The sequence below is a fragment of the Anopheles coustani genome, chromosome X, assembly GCF_943734705.1.
Source record: "Anopheles coustani chromosome X, idAnoCousDA_361_x.2, whole genome shotgun sequence".
NCBI lineage: Eukaryota > Metazoa > Arthropoda > Insecta > Diptera > Culicidae > Anopheles > Anopheles coustani.
Window position 1 is genome coordinate 9804359 of NC_071290.1, and position 18265 is coordinate 9822623.

At 43.6% G+C, this 18265-nt stretch overlaps 2 protein-coding genes across 2 annotated transcripts; both read right to left on the reverse strand.

The window, feature by feature from the left end:
• Positions 1-3647: 3647 nt before the first annotated feature.
• LOC131269044 (coronin-7) lies at positions 3648-12604 on the reverse strand. Its single transcript, XM_058271357.1, has 10 exons — positions 12109-12604; positions 11483-12039; positions 11263-11415; positions 8719-9015; positions 7791-7808; positions 7521-7699; positions 6514-7455; positions 4864-5345; positions 4684-4790; positions 3648-4609 (listed from the first exon to the last, which is right to left on the reverse strand). The coding sequence occupies exons 1-10, from the start codon at positions 12602-12604 to the stop codon at positions 4517-4519; spliced, it is 3324 nt and encodes a 1107-aa protein (XP_058127340.1). The 3' UTR covers positions 3648-4516.
• Positions 12605-15083: 2479 nt separating this feature from the next.
• LOC131269710 (UPF0729 protein AGAP000931) lies at positions 15084-15511 on the reverse strand. The gene has a single exon (XM_058272204.1). It carries the CDS (start codon positions 15385-15387, stop codon positions 15127-15129), a length of 261 nt encoding a protein of 86 aa, XP_058128187.1. The 5' UTR covers positions 15388-15511; the 3' UTR covers positions 15084-15126.
• Between the last annotated feature and the right edge of the window lie 2754 nt (positions 15512-18265).

The window sequence follows — 18265 nt, forward strand, 5'->3', positions numbered from 1 at the left end:
TAGTTTTGCTTACACATCCTAGGTTCCTTTCTAAGCAGGATCAATTTTTATGTTTCAAACACAACAATAATCAATCTGTGAATTTTATTTAAAACTATGTTATTGGAATTGTTGGACAAAGAAGAGGTTTGTTTGGTTCGTTACGACGCTGAAGACTTTTAACTGTAAGAACAATTATTCACTAGAAGAATAATAATTAAATTTGGTTTCGATTAACCTTCAACATATCAACAACACCTAACCCTGTGTCTAGTATTTCAACAGCGAAGGCAACAGTACATAATATGCGATAAAAAAAAAAACGCTCACGGACGGCCGAGGAAATCAAGTTAACTTACGAAACACAATTTTCACCTGTTATAAATGTGCGAACTACTATCGAGTTATTTGCGTAGGGTATTAAAATAGCGTAAATCGAACTGATTGTTTATCAGCGGCCGATACGAACCGGTTGTCACATACTCTCTACCAAGGATGTCGTGTTGGTGTGTAGTTCGCTGTTTCCCCCCGCGGGCCGAAACCTTTTTTTCGTGTGTGGTATAGAAACGAGGGGGATAGAGCTCGTGTTTATGTAGTGGAAGTTAATGAACAATGTTGTGTCATCTGCTGGCTATCTTCAACAATAAGGCAGTAGAAGCTAGAACAAAAAAAGAAATACAGGCAACAAGTCTGAGGTAGTTGGCGTGATGCCACAAAGGCGCGTCAGAGCTTATCAATTATTATTGAGTATTGTTATGGGCGAGTAGTTGAAACAGGGATGTCGTATAATTGCAGCGCAATTCCACTTCAGGTGCATATAGTTTCTCTTACTTAATTTATTGTCCTCTTAAAACAAATATCTAGTCCTTTCTGGGTTACACCCAGTCCTTCTTGTTACGGGTTGCGTGCTTACTTTCATGGCCAAAAAAGTGTGATGAGGCATATTATATGAATCTTGATACTAGATCAACTCGTATTAGGAATACGCTTATAGTATTATGATACTCTATTGTTATTAATTTTATTTAGCATTAATGCGGCCCAAGCTTATTCGAATGAACAATCCATCCTGATGTGAACAATATTGTATCAACCACGAACCAATAACCGAATATCGTTAAGATGAAATAACCGAATGTCGTTATGATGGATTACCAGCACCGACCATGCCACTTAAATATGTTAACGCCCTGTTACGGTTGGCAGTGTAAACGAGAAATCTCTTTAACGTTTCTTTAAGTTACGGCTTTCCAAACAAGTTAAGCCATTTTGACGCTACGAAGCGAAACTCGCAAGTACTAATACTCCAATTTCAAGAGGGGAGTTGTTAAAAGCAATGTTAAATGGATGTAACGTTTTGCCGCCCACCGTAAAAGGGTGTATTTACTACCCACCTACCGGAAAAAAAACATGAAAGATGCCTTGTTTGATAAAACAGGTAATTTTGTTACAGCCAAACATAGAAAAATATCTAGCAATAGAATGAAGCAATCGTAGCTAGTCTTCTTTCCGCACTACTTTGTCTGGCTTTACCATCCTCCTCGGGGATTGCGTTGAGGTGCTGAAGAGTGAACGCGGAAGCAGCATTTACAGTATATTATTAAATGTGCATTAAGCAGCTAGCCATACATGCGGCAGTATATATAAATATATATTTAAACGAAGTGTTTTTCATAGCGAAGTCGAGTAAATCCATGTCATTAAATACCGTCAATAAAATAGAAGGGCAAAGGCAGACATTGGTAGACAAAACGTAGGCTAATAACTATTAACAAATGAAAATAAAATAACCACAGCGTTCGTTGAGTATAAACCCACCCAAAACTATGTGCGTTTTACTTAACATTGCTTGCCAGCCGTTTTGTTTCCTCTTTTAAACACATGCTAGTTAATATTTATGCTACTTATAGCAGTCGGAAGTAGTTTATCGGACTTATAGAAAGGTATCGGATTCATTTCGGATGCATACAAAAAAACAAGATAAAGGCAATCGTTAATGTGATGTAATGCATACAATGCGATTTATTACCTTGCTAAGGCAAACGGCCCTAGCTGTTTGTTTCCTGGTTTTGCTAGATGGGGTTAGCATTTTGTAATGGCGCACGAGTAAAAGAGTGTGTGAGTGTACCCACATGGTGGTGGAGGCGCATGATGAAGATCTCTCTCTATCTAACTTTCTTTCTTTTCCCTCCCCTCTCTCTCTCTCCTTCCTTCTCTCTGTTTGTCATTCTGCCCTTCATATTAATCCTTCTCGTCATAGTTATCGTTTCCCTTCTGCTTCTAACATGTCCTTCCCTTCAGGATTATCACCACAATTTTACGTACTCAGTCTCAGTGCACACTGGGTGCTAGTTGTGTGTGTCGATAAAAATAGTTTATTTGTTTGTGTATTGCTATTACAAAAACCCACACATTGTTTCCATACGCGCAGCTGTCTCGATCACGTTGTCTTTACTTGTCTGTTGTTGTCGCTGCAGCTGCTGCTAGAGTATGTCTTACTATAGTAAGCTCCTATAACCTATAGTGATGGCTATGCTTGACGGAGGACCTTTGGCTCGGTCCCGTCAGAAGCGGCGAGAGTATCGCATAGTACAAGAAGTCTAACATAGAAAATGTTCTGAACCGTTGACGTGCTATCAATTGGTCTTTCAAATTGTATTATCATAAAACATAGACAGACTCGATATGGCTTAAGCTTGCACACGATTTCCGATGTCGCTTTTCCTTCGTTTTGGCATACAATGGCGTACTAGATAGATACTTTATAAAAAGGAGTAAATTACCTTCTGAAGAGGTTACTCTGGCCTTTCAAAAATCACCCTGAGCAGACCACTTGTGAGCGATGGCCGGTGTTCTGGTTCTGATGCATTTGAAGTTGAGATAAACTGCTGAGGGTTGCATCACGTTTATAATAATCAAATCAAAAGCGCCACGATTGTTGTGCCAGCTCGAATCCGGCGAAAGAGGGCTTCCGTTGCTACTTGTGCGGCAATTGAAACAATCCTACAGAGAAAAAAATGGCACTCCCTCGTCTTTTGCTCCCTTTTCTTTTCTTTTCCTTTTTTAACAGATACGTTTAGCTAATAGTACCGTACTGGAAAATCTAATTTCTATGATGATCACAATATTTAGCACATTTACAAAACCGTTCAAACATAAATAAACGAAGAAAATAATGACCCTTTGCGTGACAATTATATCTACAGAATGTAAAACACAAAACCGACCCTTCGAACTCTCGTGTGCCTCGTCGCCGATAAGCAAAATGGAGGAAAGTATGTAAATCACAATTAATCTTCCTGACACCGTTCCTTCGCTGGGTGAACGGGGGGGTAACGCACGTTTGGCAAACCCGAACCAGTACCAGTCGACTTTCTTATCCGCATTGCAATTTATCGCAAAAATGTTTGCCAAAACGTTGTAGAAAATCAAACTATTCTAAGGTAAAGTTAGTATGCTCTCTTCTATCCTCAAAGCCAGCTATTTTTATGAAAACGGAGCAAAACTGTTGGAATTGCCTTACTCTTTCAGCCGGTTTTCGTGTTTCTTGCCGACATTCGGTACGCATGCTTTCACGAATGCAATGTTTTCGTGCATCATAAGTGTATTGGGGGGGGGGGGGGGGGGGGGGGGGACCTATGATCAAACGATTCATAGGCCCGTTCCCCCGACCGCTTTCCATTTGCGTCGAGCATCATACAGGATGTTCGATTATTTTAAACGCAGAGCACGCGTACGGGCTGCTATACACTACCTAGTTTTAATTACCGAGTTCCCTACTTGACTAGTTTTGTTTTTTTCTGTCTGTCCCCTTTCGACTGTTAATGATTTTTATAATGTTTATTACTTTGAATATAAGTAGACTGCGTAACAAATGGGAGGAGGTAGGTTTTCGTTTTCTGCCTGCTACGAAAGATCCGTTATTTATGCATTTCCTTTCGCTCCCATGGAGTACAGGTTGGCCCGACGTAAACTTTTGCTATTCGTCCGCGATCGTCTGCATTATGTTGTCTTGTTTCTTTTTCCGCACTTGGTCTTTCACCATTTTTCAATCCATCGATGGCCTGTTTAAAGTAGGTTATGGTGTATTGTCGTTCTGTCTTTTTTCCGTTTTGTTTTTTAACCTTTTTGGTACACTTGTACCTGGAGTTTCTTTATGTTGCATGGAGTCAAAAGCAAAGTAAGCCTATGCTCATTATACCACACGAGCTCCACTTGTGAAGTGATGTGGCAAAATGTAAATGCTCAAAAATTGTAATACTTTTCTCCCTCGATGAAAGTTGGCTGGACGCCACAGCTTTCATCCTCGTTTATGTACCACTACGCTGAGTAGTAGGCAGATAATGACTCTCTTTGAAACACAGATTTGTGATCTAATGTGTTGAACGTAAACCCGGGAAAGGCAGTATTTGGGAGCTTATGTTAGTTGCGCGCCTACCGAGTGTGTGACTTTAAACCTATGAGTATATGTAATGATAAACGGTATAGCTTATGTTTTTTTTTAGGTAAAGGTGTTTTTTGGGACTGCTGCAGCGCACTACTCTTCCCATTCTTTTTCATCCACACCCTCCATCCCATCCTGCTCCAGCTTGGTGTTCATTGGCATACGAGCACTTACAGAGTTTTGAATCTGAAACAAAGTTAAACCTAAGTTAAAAATAGTTCATTTGCTAAGATTTTTTAAGCCAACGGCTTTCGGCGTACCTGCTTTTGTACATGCTCTGGAGCTGCGAACGGCTTGTGAACATTATGGACCACAGGTTCGACCTTTTTCGGCGTTGCAGCAGTGGCCGACGGTTGCACTGACGACACTGGAGGACGAAACGTTACCAAAAAAGTACATTAGTTTAGTGTAAGCAGAATAATGGCAAACAGGTGGCTTACATTTTTCCATGCCGGCCGGCTGCAGACTGATGCGGGCAGGCTGGACGTTCTTGCCGGCAAACCATTCCGCGGCGGAGATGGTTGGCTGCCAGAGCACCTTCGTGTCGGGGAACAGGTCGTCCTGGAACAGTTCGGACTTGACGCGCGGTGCGGAAAAGCCCAGCGGCTCCACCGAGCTCTTGGTGAGCCGGTACGCTTTGGCGAACTCGACCGACGCCACGTCGCACTGGTTCTTCGCGAGGAAGCTGAGCCCCTGTGTCATGGTGGTGCAGCGATGGTGCGACAACGGGCATATGAACGGTGCCTCGTCCGTGATCTCGAAGCAGTAGATCGTGCTGTCGCCTTTGCCGGTGGCGAAGAGCGTTGAGCTGTCCTCGTCGTAGTACAGCATCAGGATCGAGGGCGAAACGTCCAGTCCGATCATGTGCATTGGCGTGTTGAGGTCAGTCTGCTTGTAAACGTAGAGTTGTCGCTCCGACATCCTGCAGAACAAACGAGTAAATTTAAGGGTTTCTTTTTCAAATAAATCTCATCGATTGTAGAAAGGTAACAAATTTTAACAGTAGAATCTAAAGAGCGGTGTTTTTGGCCGCAACACAATTTTCGTTTTTAACAACTCGTTAACGGGAGATTGTTTTTCAACAGTAAAAAGGCTTTTCATTAAATAAAAAATCACATCAAAGAATAAAAATAATTCAAACTTTTCTGTTCGACCAGTTCCGAGAACCAAAATGACCAGGCTCAAAATCGCATGTTAAAAAAATAGTTTAATATGTTTACGAGGAAAAATGACGCATGAAATCATTATGCGAAAATATGAAATAACTTTTTGAAGGTTGCTTAATTTACTTTCTAGCGCACACTTTTTTTTTAGCTAAAATTTTTTCTATTGAACATATAAAAGTTGAAAAAAAGTTGAATGAAATGTGACCCGATCTTTTCGTTTACATTGAGCTCGCAGATTGATGTACAGGTACGCAAATTTACTAAATAGAATCCGTTCATGGATTCGACATTTCTTTTTTTAATGACGAGGTTATACCGCATTCAAACAAAGAGCGTCAAAAGTACCGCTCCAAAGTATTTTAGCAAGATTCCAAATGAATGTGTTTTAATGTTAACCATTTGTTAGAAACACTTTCGCTTCTAACGCCCGCTGTCAATTCGGCTAAGAACAGACAGCCTGATAAAATTGATAAACCAAAAGGGAGTTTCATCGATCAGCTGATCGAGAGGATCGATGACCCTTGGCGTCGGCTTCGACGCACGAAGGTTTTAAATAGGGCTCGTTTCAGCGCGATGAGCCATTGTGCAAACATCAATTGAATAAAGACTAATTGTTTGGTTCCGCACCACAGCGGTTCCGAATTAGTTTCTGATTTTCTCTTGTTCTTTTGCAACAGCTTCTAACACCTTTCGTTGTAAATTATGGTGCAAAACGTCCAAAATGATGGATGAAATGAAGCTAACATAAATCAAATATTCCAAGATAGAGGCACGAAACACAATCTCTAGTTGGAGTAGGCCTCCTTTGGGAGGAGAGTTATAGTTATCGATGGTATATTATAAGAACGGTGGTAGTCACCCTTTCTTAATACCAGGAGGTATCACGCTACCAGATCATTACGGCATAAAGTGAGTGAGTCTTACTTGTCAAAGCACGATAGTACTAGATACTCTCCCTCCAATGCCCAAACGATGCGGGCGCCACGCGATGCCGCTGGAAGGGTTCCTTCCGAGACGGGCTTCTCGGAGCAGCGTGGTTCGTAGATGCGGATGCTGCCATCCTTGGAAACGGTAGCACCGAGCCGTCCGCACGGGCTCCAGGCGAAGGCCAGCGTCTGGTCGGTGTTGCCGACCAAGCAGTAGCGTTCGGTCATGGTGTGCAGGTCCCAGATCTTCATCGTCATGTCGCAGCTGGCCGTCAGCAGGACGTTGCCGGCGAGCGGATGGAAGCGGATGATGCTGATTTTGTCGTCGTGCGCGGCGAGGGTAGCCGTCGGCTCCGTTATCGACTCGGTCAGGCCGCCGGCCGGGACCTGCCACAGGTTGACCTTGCCATCGTCGTACGCCACCGCCAGGCGGGTCGGATCGAACGGATCCCACTGGAAGTCCATGACCTTCTGGACGCCGATGAGCGTTGGGATGACGCCGTCCGGCAGGCGACCCTTACCGGGGAGCTCGAAAACGGCAATTTTGCCGCCGTTCCCGGCGATCGGCACGGCCACACGCTCCGGGTTCGCCTGGAAGCCGTCGCACTCGCACGGCACCTGGCGGCTCATGTTGCGGATGTCCTCGATGTGTGTGCTCTTATGCCCGGGGACACCCTGCAGATGGCGGAACTTGGATACGCGCCCGAACACGGTCGACGTACGCTTCGAGCCCATGGTCGACGAGTTGGTGGTTCCGCTGGAAGGCGGCTGGCTGCCGCTGGTGCTATTGCTGCGCTTCACCGTTGCATGCGGCATGTTTTCCTTCGACAGGTCACTACGGTTGCGCAGGAAGCCCGGTTCCGTGGAGGGCGGTGCCATCAAGGTGGAGTCATCCGACGCCTTCTGATCATCGCGGTCGATTGTGGTCGCTTGCCGGCGCCTAAGGGTAAGAAATCAATTCAGTTTGAATATCTTCCATGCGCCCCCTGAGATGCTCGATCGTACCGGAGCGGTGTCGGGGAAGCTTTCTCATCCTGCACGCTTTGCGAACGTCCTTCGAACATACGTCGCCTGTCGGCCAATGTGGACCGGCCGGTGCCCATTCGCTGGAACTGCCCTTCCCCGTCGGCGGTGCTTCCATCAAACTTGTCAACCGATTCCGACGAAGGCCACGTTTCAAACATCTGTTCGTTTATTACAGAATAGAAGGTTCATTAGAGTGTGTGTTCGCACAGTTGAATTGAATTTCAAAATTAGTATAAAAATGAGTATAACCTTGTCGTTTTCGCCGGGCTGCAGCAATAGTAAAGCCGTGGTCAGCAAAGTGAGTTAGTAAGAAAAATGTTGCACAATTATTAGTATTAGTAGGTTAAAAGATTAGTAATTTTTTATCGATGAAAAAGAAGAAGAATATGTAGTCGAAACATGTTAACCAGAGGTGGATCTAACTTTGAGCGTTCGCGAGGTACCTCGAGCCCCTTCCGATGCCATTTATCACATATAATTGAAGCTCTTCCATTTATCATTTGTGTCCTTAGGATGGCAGTTTTTTTTAGTTAGTGTTTTCTGGCACTGTGATATTGCTTTATTATTGCGTTAATTTCCGCCTTGGTTGAATATGTATTCGTTTGTCCTGTTTCGGTATTTTCTTAAAATTGTTTTGATTGGTTAAGATTGATCATATCATTTGATGAAATTAAACAAAAAATTGGAAAGCGAATCGCAATCCAATTTTCAGTTGTAAAATAATTCAAACTAGCTTTAATAGAAAGCGTTAATTTAGATTCTTCTCGAGATATTTCCCATTCACCGACAGATTAGTTAATATTTTTTATATGGTATGAGACGGAGTTAATAAACATATTCTAATTGATAAAGATGATGGATCGATATGTTAGAAAAACATGAGTTAAATCAAGTAGCCGAGCGCAATCATAAGACAATGCGGGAAACATGTTCAACGAATTATAAAAATAAAACAAATACGTCCACTTTGTATAGTATTTTGTATAGAAATATTTAGGACAACTGGAAGATTTAGAGGGTCTTCGATTATCCCACCGCTTAAGGCCTGGGAATGAACTGATCCGCCTCTGGTGTTTACAGAAATATAATACATAACCCCAACAATCATCCACCTCATCCATCAGTGATACTATTGTTAATATCATGTGCACGTTATCAATAAGAGAAATATGCGTACCATGACGCGCTCTGCAGTTGAAACCCGCTGCGGGCTACCGTTGCTTGCCGCCTTCTCCCGTAGCTGGACATTGTCCGGGCCATCTGTCTGTCCCTGCTCCATCGGTTCGCCACAGTCGGCGGAAGCACTGTCCTTCGAGTCGTGCTCCTCCGAGCCGACCTGCTCGAGCGAGTGGTTTCCGTTCTCTGCCCCGTCCTTCTTGGGAGGCTGCGAACCGGGTGCCACCGGAACGTGAAACACCTTGTCCAGCGAGGCAGCCGTCGAAAATTGGGAAAATGGCTTCGGCCCAAGGCGAGGCTAATGGAGGAAAATAAGAGCAAACAAGATTAGTGAAGAGAACGAAAAGGTAGACACAACAAGGGTAGACAAACAAAAAAGAACGTATGGGAATGAAGATACAGGAAGATAGGGAATCATAGGTTATTAATAAATAAATAAATTGGTGGGTAAGAACTACAGTACAGAACTAAAAAAGACACACGGCTAAAAATAATAATAAATTACTTTGCATGTGAAATACAAGGAATAATAATGTGTTGGAAGTGAAAATCAATTCAAATAAAAATAAATATTGTATACACTAGCACCCAAATTAACTTAAAAAAACGGAACATCGTCGCAAAACAGTGCCAAATCATATAACAAACAGACAGTGGCGGAATTGAGCGCTGATAACCTTGTTTCCGGTGGATCTTGGCCGCGGAGAAGGGCGAGGCATATTATCGTTGATTGTAGCGTTGATGGCGGTCGCGTTGTTGGTAGTGCTGGTGGTGGTGGTGGTAGCTGGGCCACCATTCGCCGGCTCCTCACCGGACACCGTGCGAGGCAACGGCTTCGGTGCTGCCGTTTCACCCACCTTCTCCGTCTCCGAGTCGAACGAGGACGGCTTGGACGTTCCGTTGCCGTTGTCGTCGATTGGCAGCGCAGTCTCGCCGCAGCGAAACTTTTCGAACGTTGTACTGATCTCATTGAACTTTTTCGATAGCTCTAGCTGCTGGTCCATCTTGGACTGCATATCGAACTGCTTTAGTTTTGCCTTCATCGGCCGGGCGGACGACACTACTACTTGGGTACTGTCGTGTCCGCGCGAGTTGGTAATGTTGTTCACCAGCTCGTTTAGTGGACCTCGCAGAATCTTTGCAATCGATTAGACATAGGTTTTTGTTGTTCAAATGTTAGTTTCGATAGAGGAAAGTGAGAGAGAAAAGGGGAAGATGTAAGTAAAAGTCGGCTAGTACGTTGCTTAGGATGAAGATACCATGTTTTGTGCGTGTATAACACCACCGTTTTCATTCACAACTAACTTCGAAAAGTAGAGGTGGCTTTCTACACGGGCATTACAACAATGCCTTCATTCCATTCCAAGAGAATGTCTTTTTATATGTTTAGTAAACTATTTCTATTTTACTTTTTCCACTACTAACGTCGCAAATATTTTAGAAAACAATATCAGAACTATTGAAAAAGTGATATCAGTTGAAAAACGGGAAACAGAAACTGATTGAAACTGAATACACATCAAATCATCAAATCAAATTTAACTGGTCGGGTGTGTCAGGAGAAGGATTGAGAGTAGTGGTGAGATGCTGCGTCCGCTGGCTAGTCAAGGACCTTTTTATGGACGAGAGAGGCGACTAGCTGATGGACGTAATCGAAGGCGTAATAAAAGGGGACTCCAGCCGGGACACGTCGCATTTTTCGGTTCGGAACAAAAGAAGAATGGACACGTGTAAATGTGTTTAACACTCGAAATCGAGTAGATTGAAAAAAACGTTTTGATTGAAGTTCAATAGAAAGAAACTCGGACATCCGTTTAACAAATGGTAGATGAATTTATGATGACGAATCGCTTTTTAAGAGATAAATTTAGAAGACAATTTCAAATTTTACTATTTTTCAAAACAATTATCAGATAATTTTGAATAAATAAAAGTAAAAGGTTGATGAGACCGAACAAGGTTAGGTAAAATTAAAATTAACTCATAGTGACTATCACTTCGTAATGTTGATGAGGCAGAGATAACAAAATTTCTTTTAAATCAAAGAAACGTAAGAAATGTTTGGGATGAAAATATCGTATTTTGCGTTATAATAACACATTATTCAACCACACTTATTAAGTAAAACAGTAGAGGCGATTTTATACACGGGAATTAGTTTTACTATTAGTTGTACGATGTAAGAAAGTGTTTCGACATAATTAAAAAAAAATGTTAGAAAATTAAGAAAATGAAATCCAAAGTTTAAAGAGACCGAATAAGACTAGGTAAATCGCAAATTAACTAAATATGACTCGATCACGAACAAAAATCAATTCAAAAGATGAATTGTATAAAAAAAAGTTGTTTTAAGGAAAATGGTTTGAAATCTTTCGGGTAGTATTTTACAAAAGTTCACTGTACACACGCAAAACACGGTCTGTGTACCAAGTATTCCTTAAAATAGGTGTTTTAAATGTTATTTTGATTAGTTTTTTTTTTACCAACCTATTGGTGTACGCCGAAAGTTAAAACCGAATAAATCAATGAAATTGTGAAAACTTACAATGATTGGAGCATCCCCTAGCTCACGCTTGGCCGGATCGAGGCTGATCTTCTTGACAGTTGTGTTTGCCCCGTTGAGCCACTCGGGAGCGGTCAGGTCGGTCTTACAACCGGTTGTGTCGGGGTACAGATCGGCATGATAATCCCGGTAGGACTGCAATCGAAAATGTGACAGATTTCAGAAGGTGCACATTATATTAGGATGTGTTCGAGGCACTTACCTTCCTCGGCACCTTGTACGTCACGGGAATGACCGCGTTCAGGGTGAGCTGCATGATACGATTCACCTCGCCTTCCATGACTTTCAGTGCTCGCTTCGGTGCGAGGCAGACACCGCGGGTCGTTTGATCGCCCGAGTGTCGGATGCCCTCGATCAGATGTGGCTCCTTGTCGGTCACCTCGTGGTAGGTGATGCCCGTGTCGCCCTTGCCGGCCAGGAACAGCATGTTCGTGTCCGGGTCGTACAGCGGCATTAGGACGCTGGTCGAGGAGTCGAGTGAGAGCACCTTCTCCGGCGTGCGGTAGTTGCGCAGATCGCGAATCATGACCTGGCGCAGCCGTGACTCATCGAAGCCGGTCGTCAGGACGCGGTTCTGATCCCCGAGCCAGACGATCCGGGAGTCGATATGGTTCTGGTGGCTCTCGGCGTCGAGCGTGATCGGCGAGGCAATGCGTGGGTCTAGCACGCGCACAAACTTGTCCTTACAGCTCGTCGCACACAGCCGGCCATCTGTCTTCCAGCTGAGCGACTGAATCACGTCCGGGTGCTCGTCGTTGACTACAAAGCAAACAAATACACTGGTGAGCAAAGGATTGGTTTCGTCGGAGCGGAGATCAGATCACTTACAGAATGCCTCCTGTTCCTTGATCAAGTCCCACAGGAGGACGGAATCGCTGGCGGTGCCGGTTAGCAGACAGTCGGCGGTCGGGTGGAAGCTCACCGTCTCCACCTTGCGCTTCTTGGTGGAGAACGTGCACTCCGGCGTCGAGGTGGACTGCTCCAGGCCCTTCTCTGGAATGTGCCACACCTTGACCGAGCAGTCGTGTGAGCCGGTCGCCAGCAGGCCGTCGTGGAACGGCGAAAAGTCCAGGTACGAAACCGTGTCGTAGTGGGCCTGCAGCAGCGGCAGCGCCTTCCCCTTGCGCCCGTTGTACGTGAGCGGCAGGACGGCCACACTCGAGCCGACGTGCTCCCAGTTGAACGCGATGAAGGCGGCAGACGCGGCGATGTTGTTGCCGTACGTCTGGTACGAGCCGACGATCAGGTCCCGGAAGCACATGTCGAGCGTCGCCGCACTCGGGGCGGCGTTCTTGTACTTCGACGCCTTGAACCGCCAAGCCATGGTTGCAGGGCTTACTACGCGTACCGGGCTGGGGGGTGTGTCCCGATTCCGAGCTCTTCACCTCGCACTATCTCTACGGCCGTTTGTGACGTTGGGCGTCTTCAGGCGGTTCCGGCGCGTACCTTGATTGAATCGGGGTTGAAGTTGAATGAGGGCGGTCCGTCCGGATGACTCACAGGCACAATTTACACTGCCGTTGATGTGACGTTGCGTTGGTCTGCTGCAAACAAAAGCACCAGTTGCGTTTTATCAACCCTGACCGGTAAATAACTCACTGATTAAAAACTGCCATCCAGATTAAGGCCATGTGGAGGCGTTTAGTTTAAAAGCACAAAACTCAATGAAACACGAACGTAAAGTATGAAGCCCGTTCTATAAAGACAACGTTTTTTTAAAAAGGGACTGGATATTTGTTGTTTTATGTTTGTGCCTTCTTGGCGCAAATGTACAAGATATGTTACTGGAAGGGAAGCTACTGCTCGGAGAAAAGAGCCTTCCTGTGTGAGGAGTCGCTGCTCATGCCTCATGCAGCGGCAGTAACAATTGTTCCAGTGAGATAAAAAAAAAAGCTGATACACACACAGCGACTACGGCGCAAGCGCACTGCATCCGAATGACACTGCTGGACAACAAGAAAATGAAATTTAAAAAAAAAAGCGAAAAAATGCATACGGCGATAGGCGTCGCCGCTACCGGCACCAAAGGAGCCACTGTTAAAAGCCAAGATGGGTCGTCGATAACGCTAAAACTGGCCGCAAAAGGGAGTGAGAGAGAGAGAGAGATAGAGAAGCTCAACCGGAAGACCAAAAGCGGTCGTTTGGAAGACGGGCAGAAGAAAACAACGAAGGAGAAAAAGGAACGCACGCACGCACGCACACGGGATGCGGCAAAGGAAACAGTTAAAAGGACCCGACGCGAACCGGGCAGGAGGAGAAAAAAAAACACACACGGAATGAATGAAACACAAAGAAGGATGGTGCTGCTGCAGCTGCATATGGTTTGTGGCAACTTTACCGATTGATGCCCGTTTTTTTTTTTTTTGCCGTACACACTTTTATCTCCCCGTTGCAATATGTGGTACGTGTGCGTGTGTGGGTGTGTGCCCGTGTGGGTGTGGGCCGAAGGGGATGACGAATTTGACTGCTGATCGAAATTCTTATTTTTTCCCCATTTGTTTCTCACTGCTTTTGGGGACACTTGGGAAAAGAAAAGCTTTTTCCAGCCGTGGAAAGCGGAGGGCACAAAGGAGGGAGCATTTAAAACCAACCAAAACCGGACGATTTGGTAGGAAAACAGGGTGTTGCACTTAGGTTTTCCATTGGTGAGTTTGAATAAAAAAAAAACGAACCGGTCGGTAAAGCGTTTTCCTGCCGGCATCGTGTGGGGGTTTTCCTTCGCTCCTTCCGAGCAAGGATCTTCACACGCACCCCTTTTTGGTAGCATAACTTCACGATTCACGATAGCTAGACGGCAAACCGCGGAGAAGAAACGTTTTTGTTTCCCTACTCCATTACTTACTTAAGGCTCCGTTCCCTGCACACTTTCTGTTTGTTATCGCTGTTGACCTGTGGAAAATTCGGTTCCGTGCTTTCCGTCGTTGGTTGCATCAAATTGCACCGGGTTGGGCTACACTGGTGTTTCGGTTTTGATCGCTGACGGGTTGGCTTCTATCTCGTGCCGACCGTGTTCTACCTGCTAGCTGGAAAACGTAGCGCCAACCGTACACTCCATTCAACCGTACATTCAAGACAACGACCGATTCGCCAGTGAGCTTGCAATAAGCCCGTTTCCCTTGGCGACGCGCCTGCGTTTGCGCCTGTGTTGGTGAAGGGCGGCGTTTTTTTTTTTAAGGACCAACCCGGCATTAACCAATCAACCAACCGACCCGACGTACGCATAGGTGACTGTGGCAAAAACAGCCAAACATTAATGTGATGTTCTTTGTACCTACACAGGCGCAACGGCTACACACCCTTCGGGGAAGGCAGTGTGCGTTCTCGGGGTGCACATATGCATATGTATAAACAACCCCCCGTGAAGCATGAATGGAGGCGCTACAGCATATTTACGGAATAATTTCCAAATCTGCCATCTTTAAATCACACATACTTCGTCGTACGATTCGGGGGCGAAAAGTATGCTCAACCATTTCTTAGCCATTGAAGTCCTTGCGATACCTATCGCAGGACACTTACTTCGACGGCGTGAATAAAGTTTTATGGGATTGGGTTTTAAATTATGTTTTCTTTTGTGATAACAATATGTGTGCATGCCACATCAACATCTTATCACGAGTTGTGTTTGACAAATGTTAATGTTTGCTAATAAAGCTCCTAACTTTCCTCGCATGTTTGTAGGAAAGAAGTCTCCTCACAGCTACATGCATGTGAGCATAAAAACCGAAACCGAATGAGCGTCTCATAAATGGATGTGATAAGGACAAAAATAATGTTTTTTCAATAGCTTACAACAGTTCAAGAAATACACATTTATTTATCACCGTATCGTGCCGAGATCATAATTCACTGCGATTTTTCGTGCCCGCTCGGTAAGGTCACTGACGAATCTTTCCCTTCCACCGCGCTGTCGTCCGTCTTCTTTTTGGCGAAACGACAAACACCTCCAGTGCAATCGAACGGGAACTTGGTCGTATCGGCTGGAAGGACGTTTCCGTCTTTATCCTTCTTCTCCCACGGATTCCAGTACTTCAGCAGGATCGGTTGCACGAACTTGTGCCAGAGGTATAATAGCACGGGCACGATGAAGCACGGCACACATACCATTTTCGATCAAGTGATGAGTACCTTCTTATTTACAACGAATCGATCAGATCGTAGAATACTTCGTCGATGTTTTTTTTTCTGTTTTTATCCTGCTGATCTTGCCCGAAACAAAGAACACTGACAGCCTTCTGGTACGGGTAAAGCATAACAAACGTCAGATGATTGTGACACTTGGCTACAGTATTCGAATCATACCACCGCTTCGGTTAGCCGCGAGCCATAGATTCACTTGAAAACGAATTATTATAATACAAAATAAGTTACAACGTATGGAAATAAAGGTTAACTTTGAATACAGAATACATTTCCAGCCTGACGCTGTTGGCGAACGCTAAGTTGCAGTCAATCACGTGGCAGTCACATAAAAAAAACTGGCATATGGGATTACTTATAGAAGTAGACAAGTTGTTGAGACTGAATATAGTTATTGCCATGCAATTCGTTCTTATAAGAGATAGCCCTTGCCCGCAAACCATATTAAAATCCACCACCCGTTCTGTCTTGACGCTTTATTTATTTATGTTTTTCGTTTGTATCACATCGAGTTTATTTCATTACCATTTTATGCTAAATATTAGTGTAGGGTGCGGGCTAGCAATTGGTTTAGCGATTGTATTAATTTTGATGCATGAATTAAGTACTATCCATAACCGTAAGCGCAAACGACACTGCGAATGCCGAAAATCCCAAATAAACGCCAGCGAGCTTACGGGTCCATCCTTGTCTGCACAAAATGCTCGAACGGAACCCGTTGTAGCGTTAGTGAACGGCAATTCATTCTGGGATTTGGGCTTTCTTAACGTCATGCGCGCTAAGTTTATATATTTCCTGCACCGTGTGTCCAAGCCTATATTGTTCAATATCAATCCATTTTCGTTTTTATTTCATGCCTCATACCACTTCTACTGTACAAACGCTCAACATAACTGTTGGCTTCTTATTCGTTTTCATTCATTGTATAAGAATTTGTTAGAAGAATACGTGTATGTACATTCGAAGGTTAGTAAATATATAGTATTTTGTTTATACATACGGATGTGTATATTAAATGTGTTCATAGTTGTTATGTAAAATTGCCTTATATCTCAGTGATCCGTTGTCATAGTTCGGTTTCTATCCTCAATGCCCCACCCTGTTTTCATGCTTTAAAGTGTGCGCGCTTAGTCAAAGCTAGCTGCGCTAGCTTTTTACTCACACTGTAAACATTCAAAGGGTGGTGCCCTAGAACAGATTAGTGTTACCACTCTATGGTTGATCTGATTTTGAGTTACACGTAGTACATTTACACACATAGAAGAAACATCACGGCTATGATGGGGGCTACACGTCACGACAGTAGCAACGTATTGAAAGTATGGTTTATGCTTCCCCGTTGATGCTTTTATAACTCCTTTCGTTTGATCTTCGATAGCGAGTGTAGTACTCTACAATACTTGATGCCTCTAATCCCTCCATGGTTCACGCCTAGGATAATGTAATCACCTCAGTTCATAGTCAGTCGATCTTAAATTATGACTACGATGCTTGTGTGTGTGTTCATTTGGTGCAATAGTATGGTAAAACTTATCTATGCGATTCAGTTATGCATCTGCTAATGTTTTCCACCAGTTCTACTAAATTGATATGTGCTTTCTACTGTACAACATCCAGTTTGAATGAACTTATAAGAAAGTTTCCTAGAGGAAAGAAACATTTACCACATTGCATGAAATCAAATGATACACAAACAACAAACTATCGCTTTTATCACTTTATGCCGCACCTGCTAGAGAGTTATGAGTCGGTTAAATATCCAAATTTTGGTCCAAACATTGGATGTCCTCGTAAGAAAACTTATTTTTAAAAGCGAAGCAGGCATTTATCTATCGAACTATAGCTTGTTGGCTTATGGAAGCAAAAGAAGACCAAACCAATGTACAAATGTTTGATGCGTACTCGTAAAAACCAGACCTTTTGCAGAGTGAAATCACATTTGGGAGATAGCTTTGCTAATATTTCTAAAATTCTTATATTTAATCAGTGCGATTGATTTTCGTTTTCACTACCTCCGTTGCCGACACATGCTTGATATTTTTGCTAGTTGGTACGCTGAACATTTCGGACATTTCTATAATGTATTGCGTCATTTATGCGTTTTGTCTTGCACTATGGCACATGTTTAGAGACAATAACAAATTATTGTACACGAGCTAAGTTATCTGGTTAACATTCTCTATTGCACCAACAACAGCAGTCCGATTGTTGCGATAAATTTATTTTAAGAAAGCACATATCCGTATTCCTTAATGGGCGCAAAGATAAGCGGTTGCTTTGAGGCGACTGATTTTAAAACTGATTGGGTCTTCATAACAGAGGATCTCTAATGAATAATCATTTTTTAAGGTTCTCTATTATTAGGCGGGTCGGAATTAAAACCATATCCGTTGCTTCCCTATACCCGAGGATTCCTCCTCGTACGCAAAAAGGGAGAAAACCTAATTAGCCCTTAATGGGTTACGCATGACCAAAGACGGTCGTTATGCCAAAGAAGAAGAATATTATGCCGTCGGCTATGAAGGAGTCTAGATCCAGTACTTATGTTATTCGTTGTATTACTAACAATTCTATCATCTAATTGTAAATATGTTACATCAGTTTTTTTTTTTCAAAACATATCGAAACATTCTAGGTCATGGATACTTCGAAGCAAAAGAATATATAGGTGTGTGGAAACCATAAAAAAATGATAGCATGGATCTAAAATTTCGAGAAGTTTACGAAAGCAAACGCGGTTTGATGTTTTTTTTGCACATCGTTTCATACACTCTTTTGCTTCACATATTTTCACTTGTCCGTCCATACACACATTCACCCAAAAATTAAACTCAAAAGATAACTC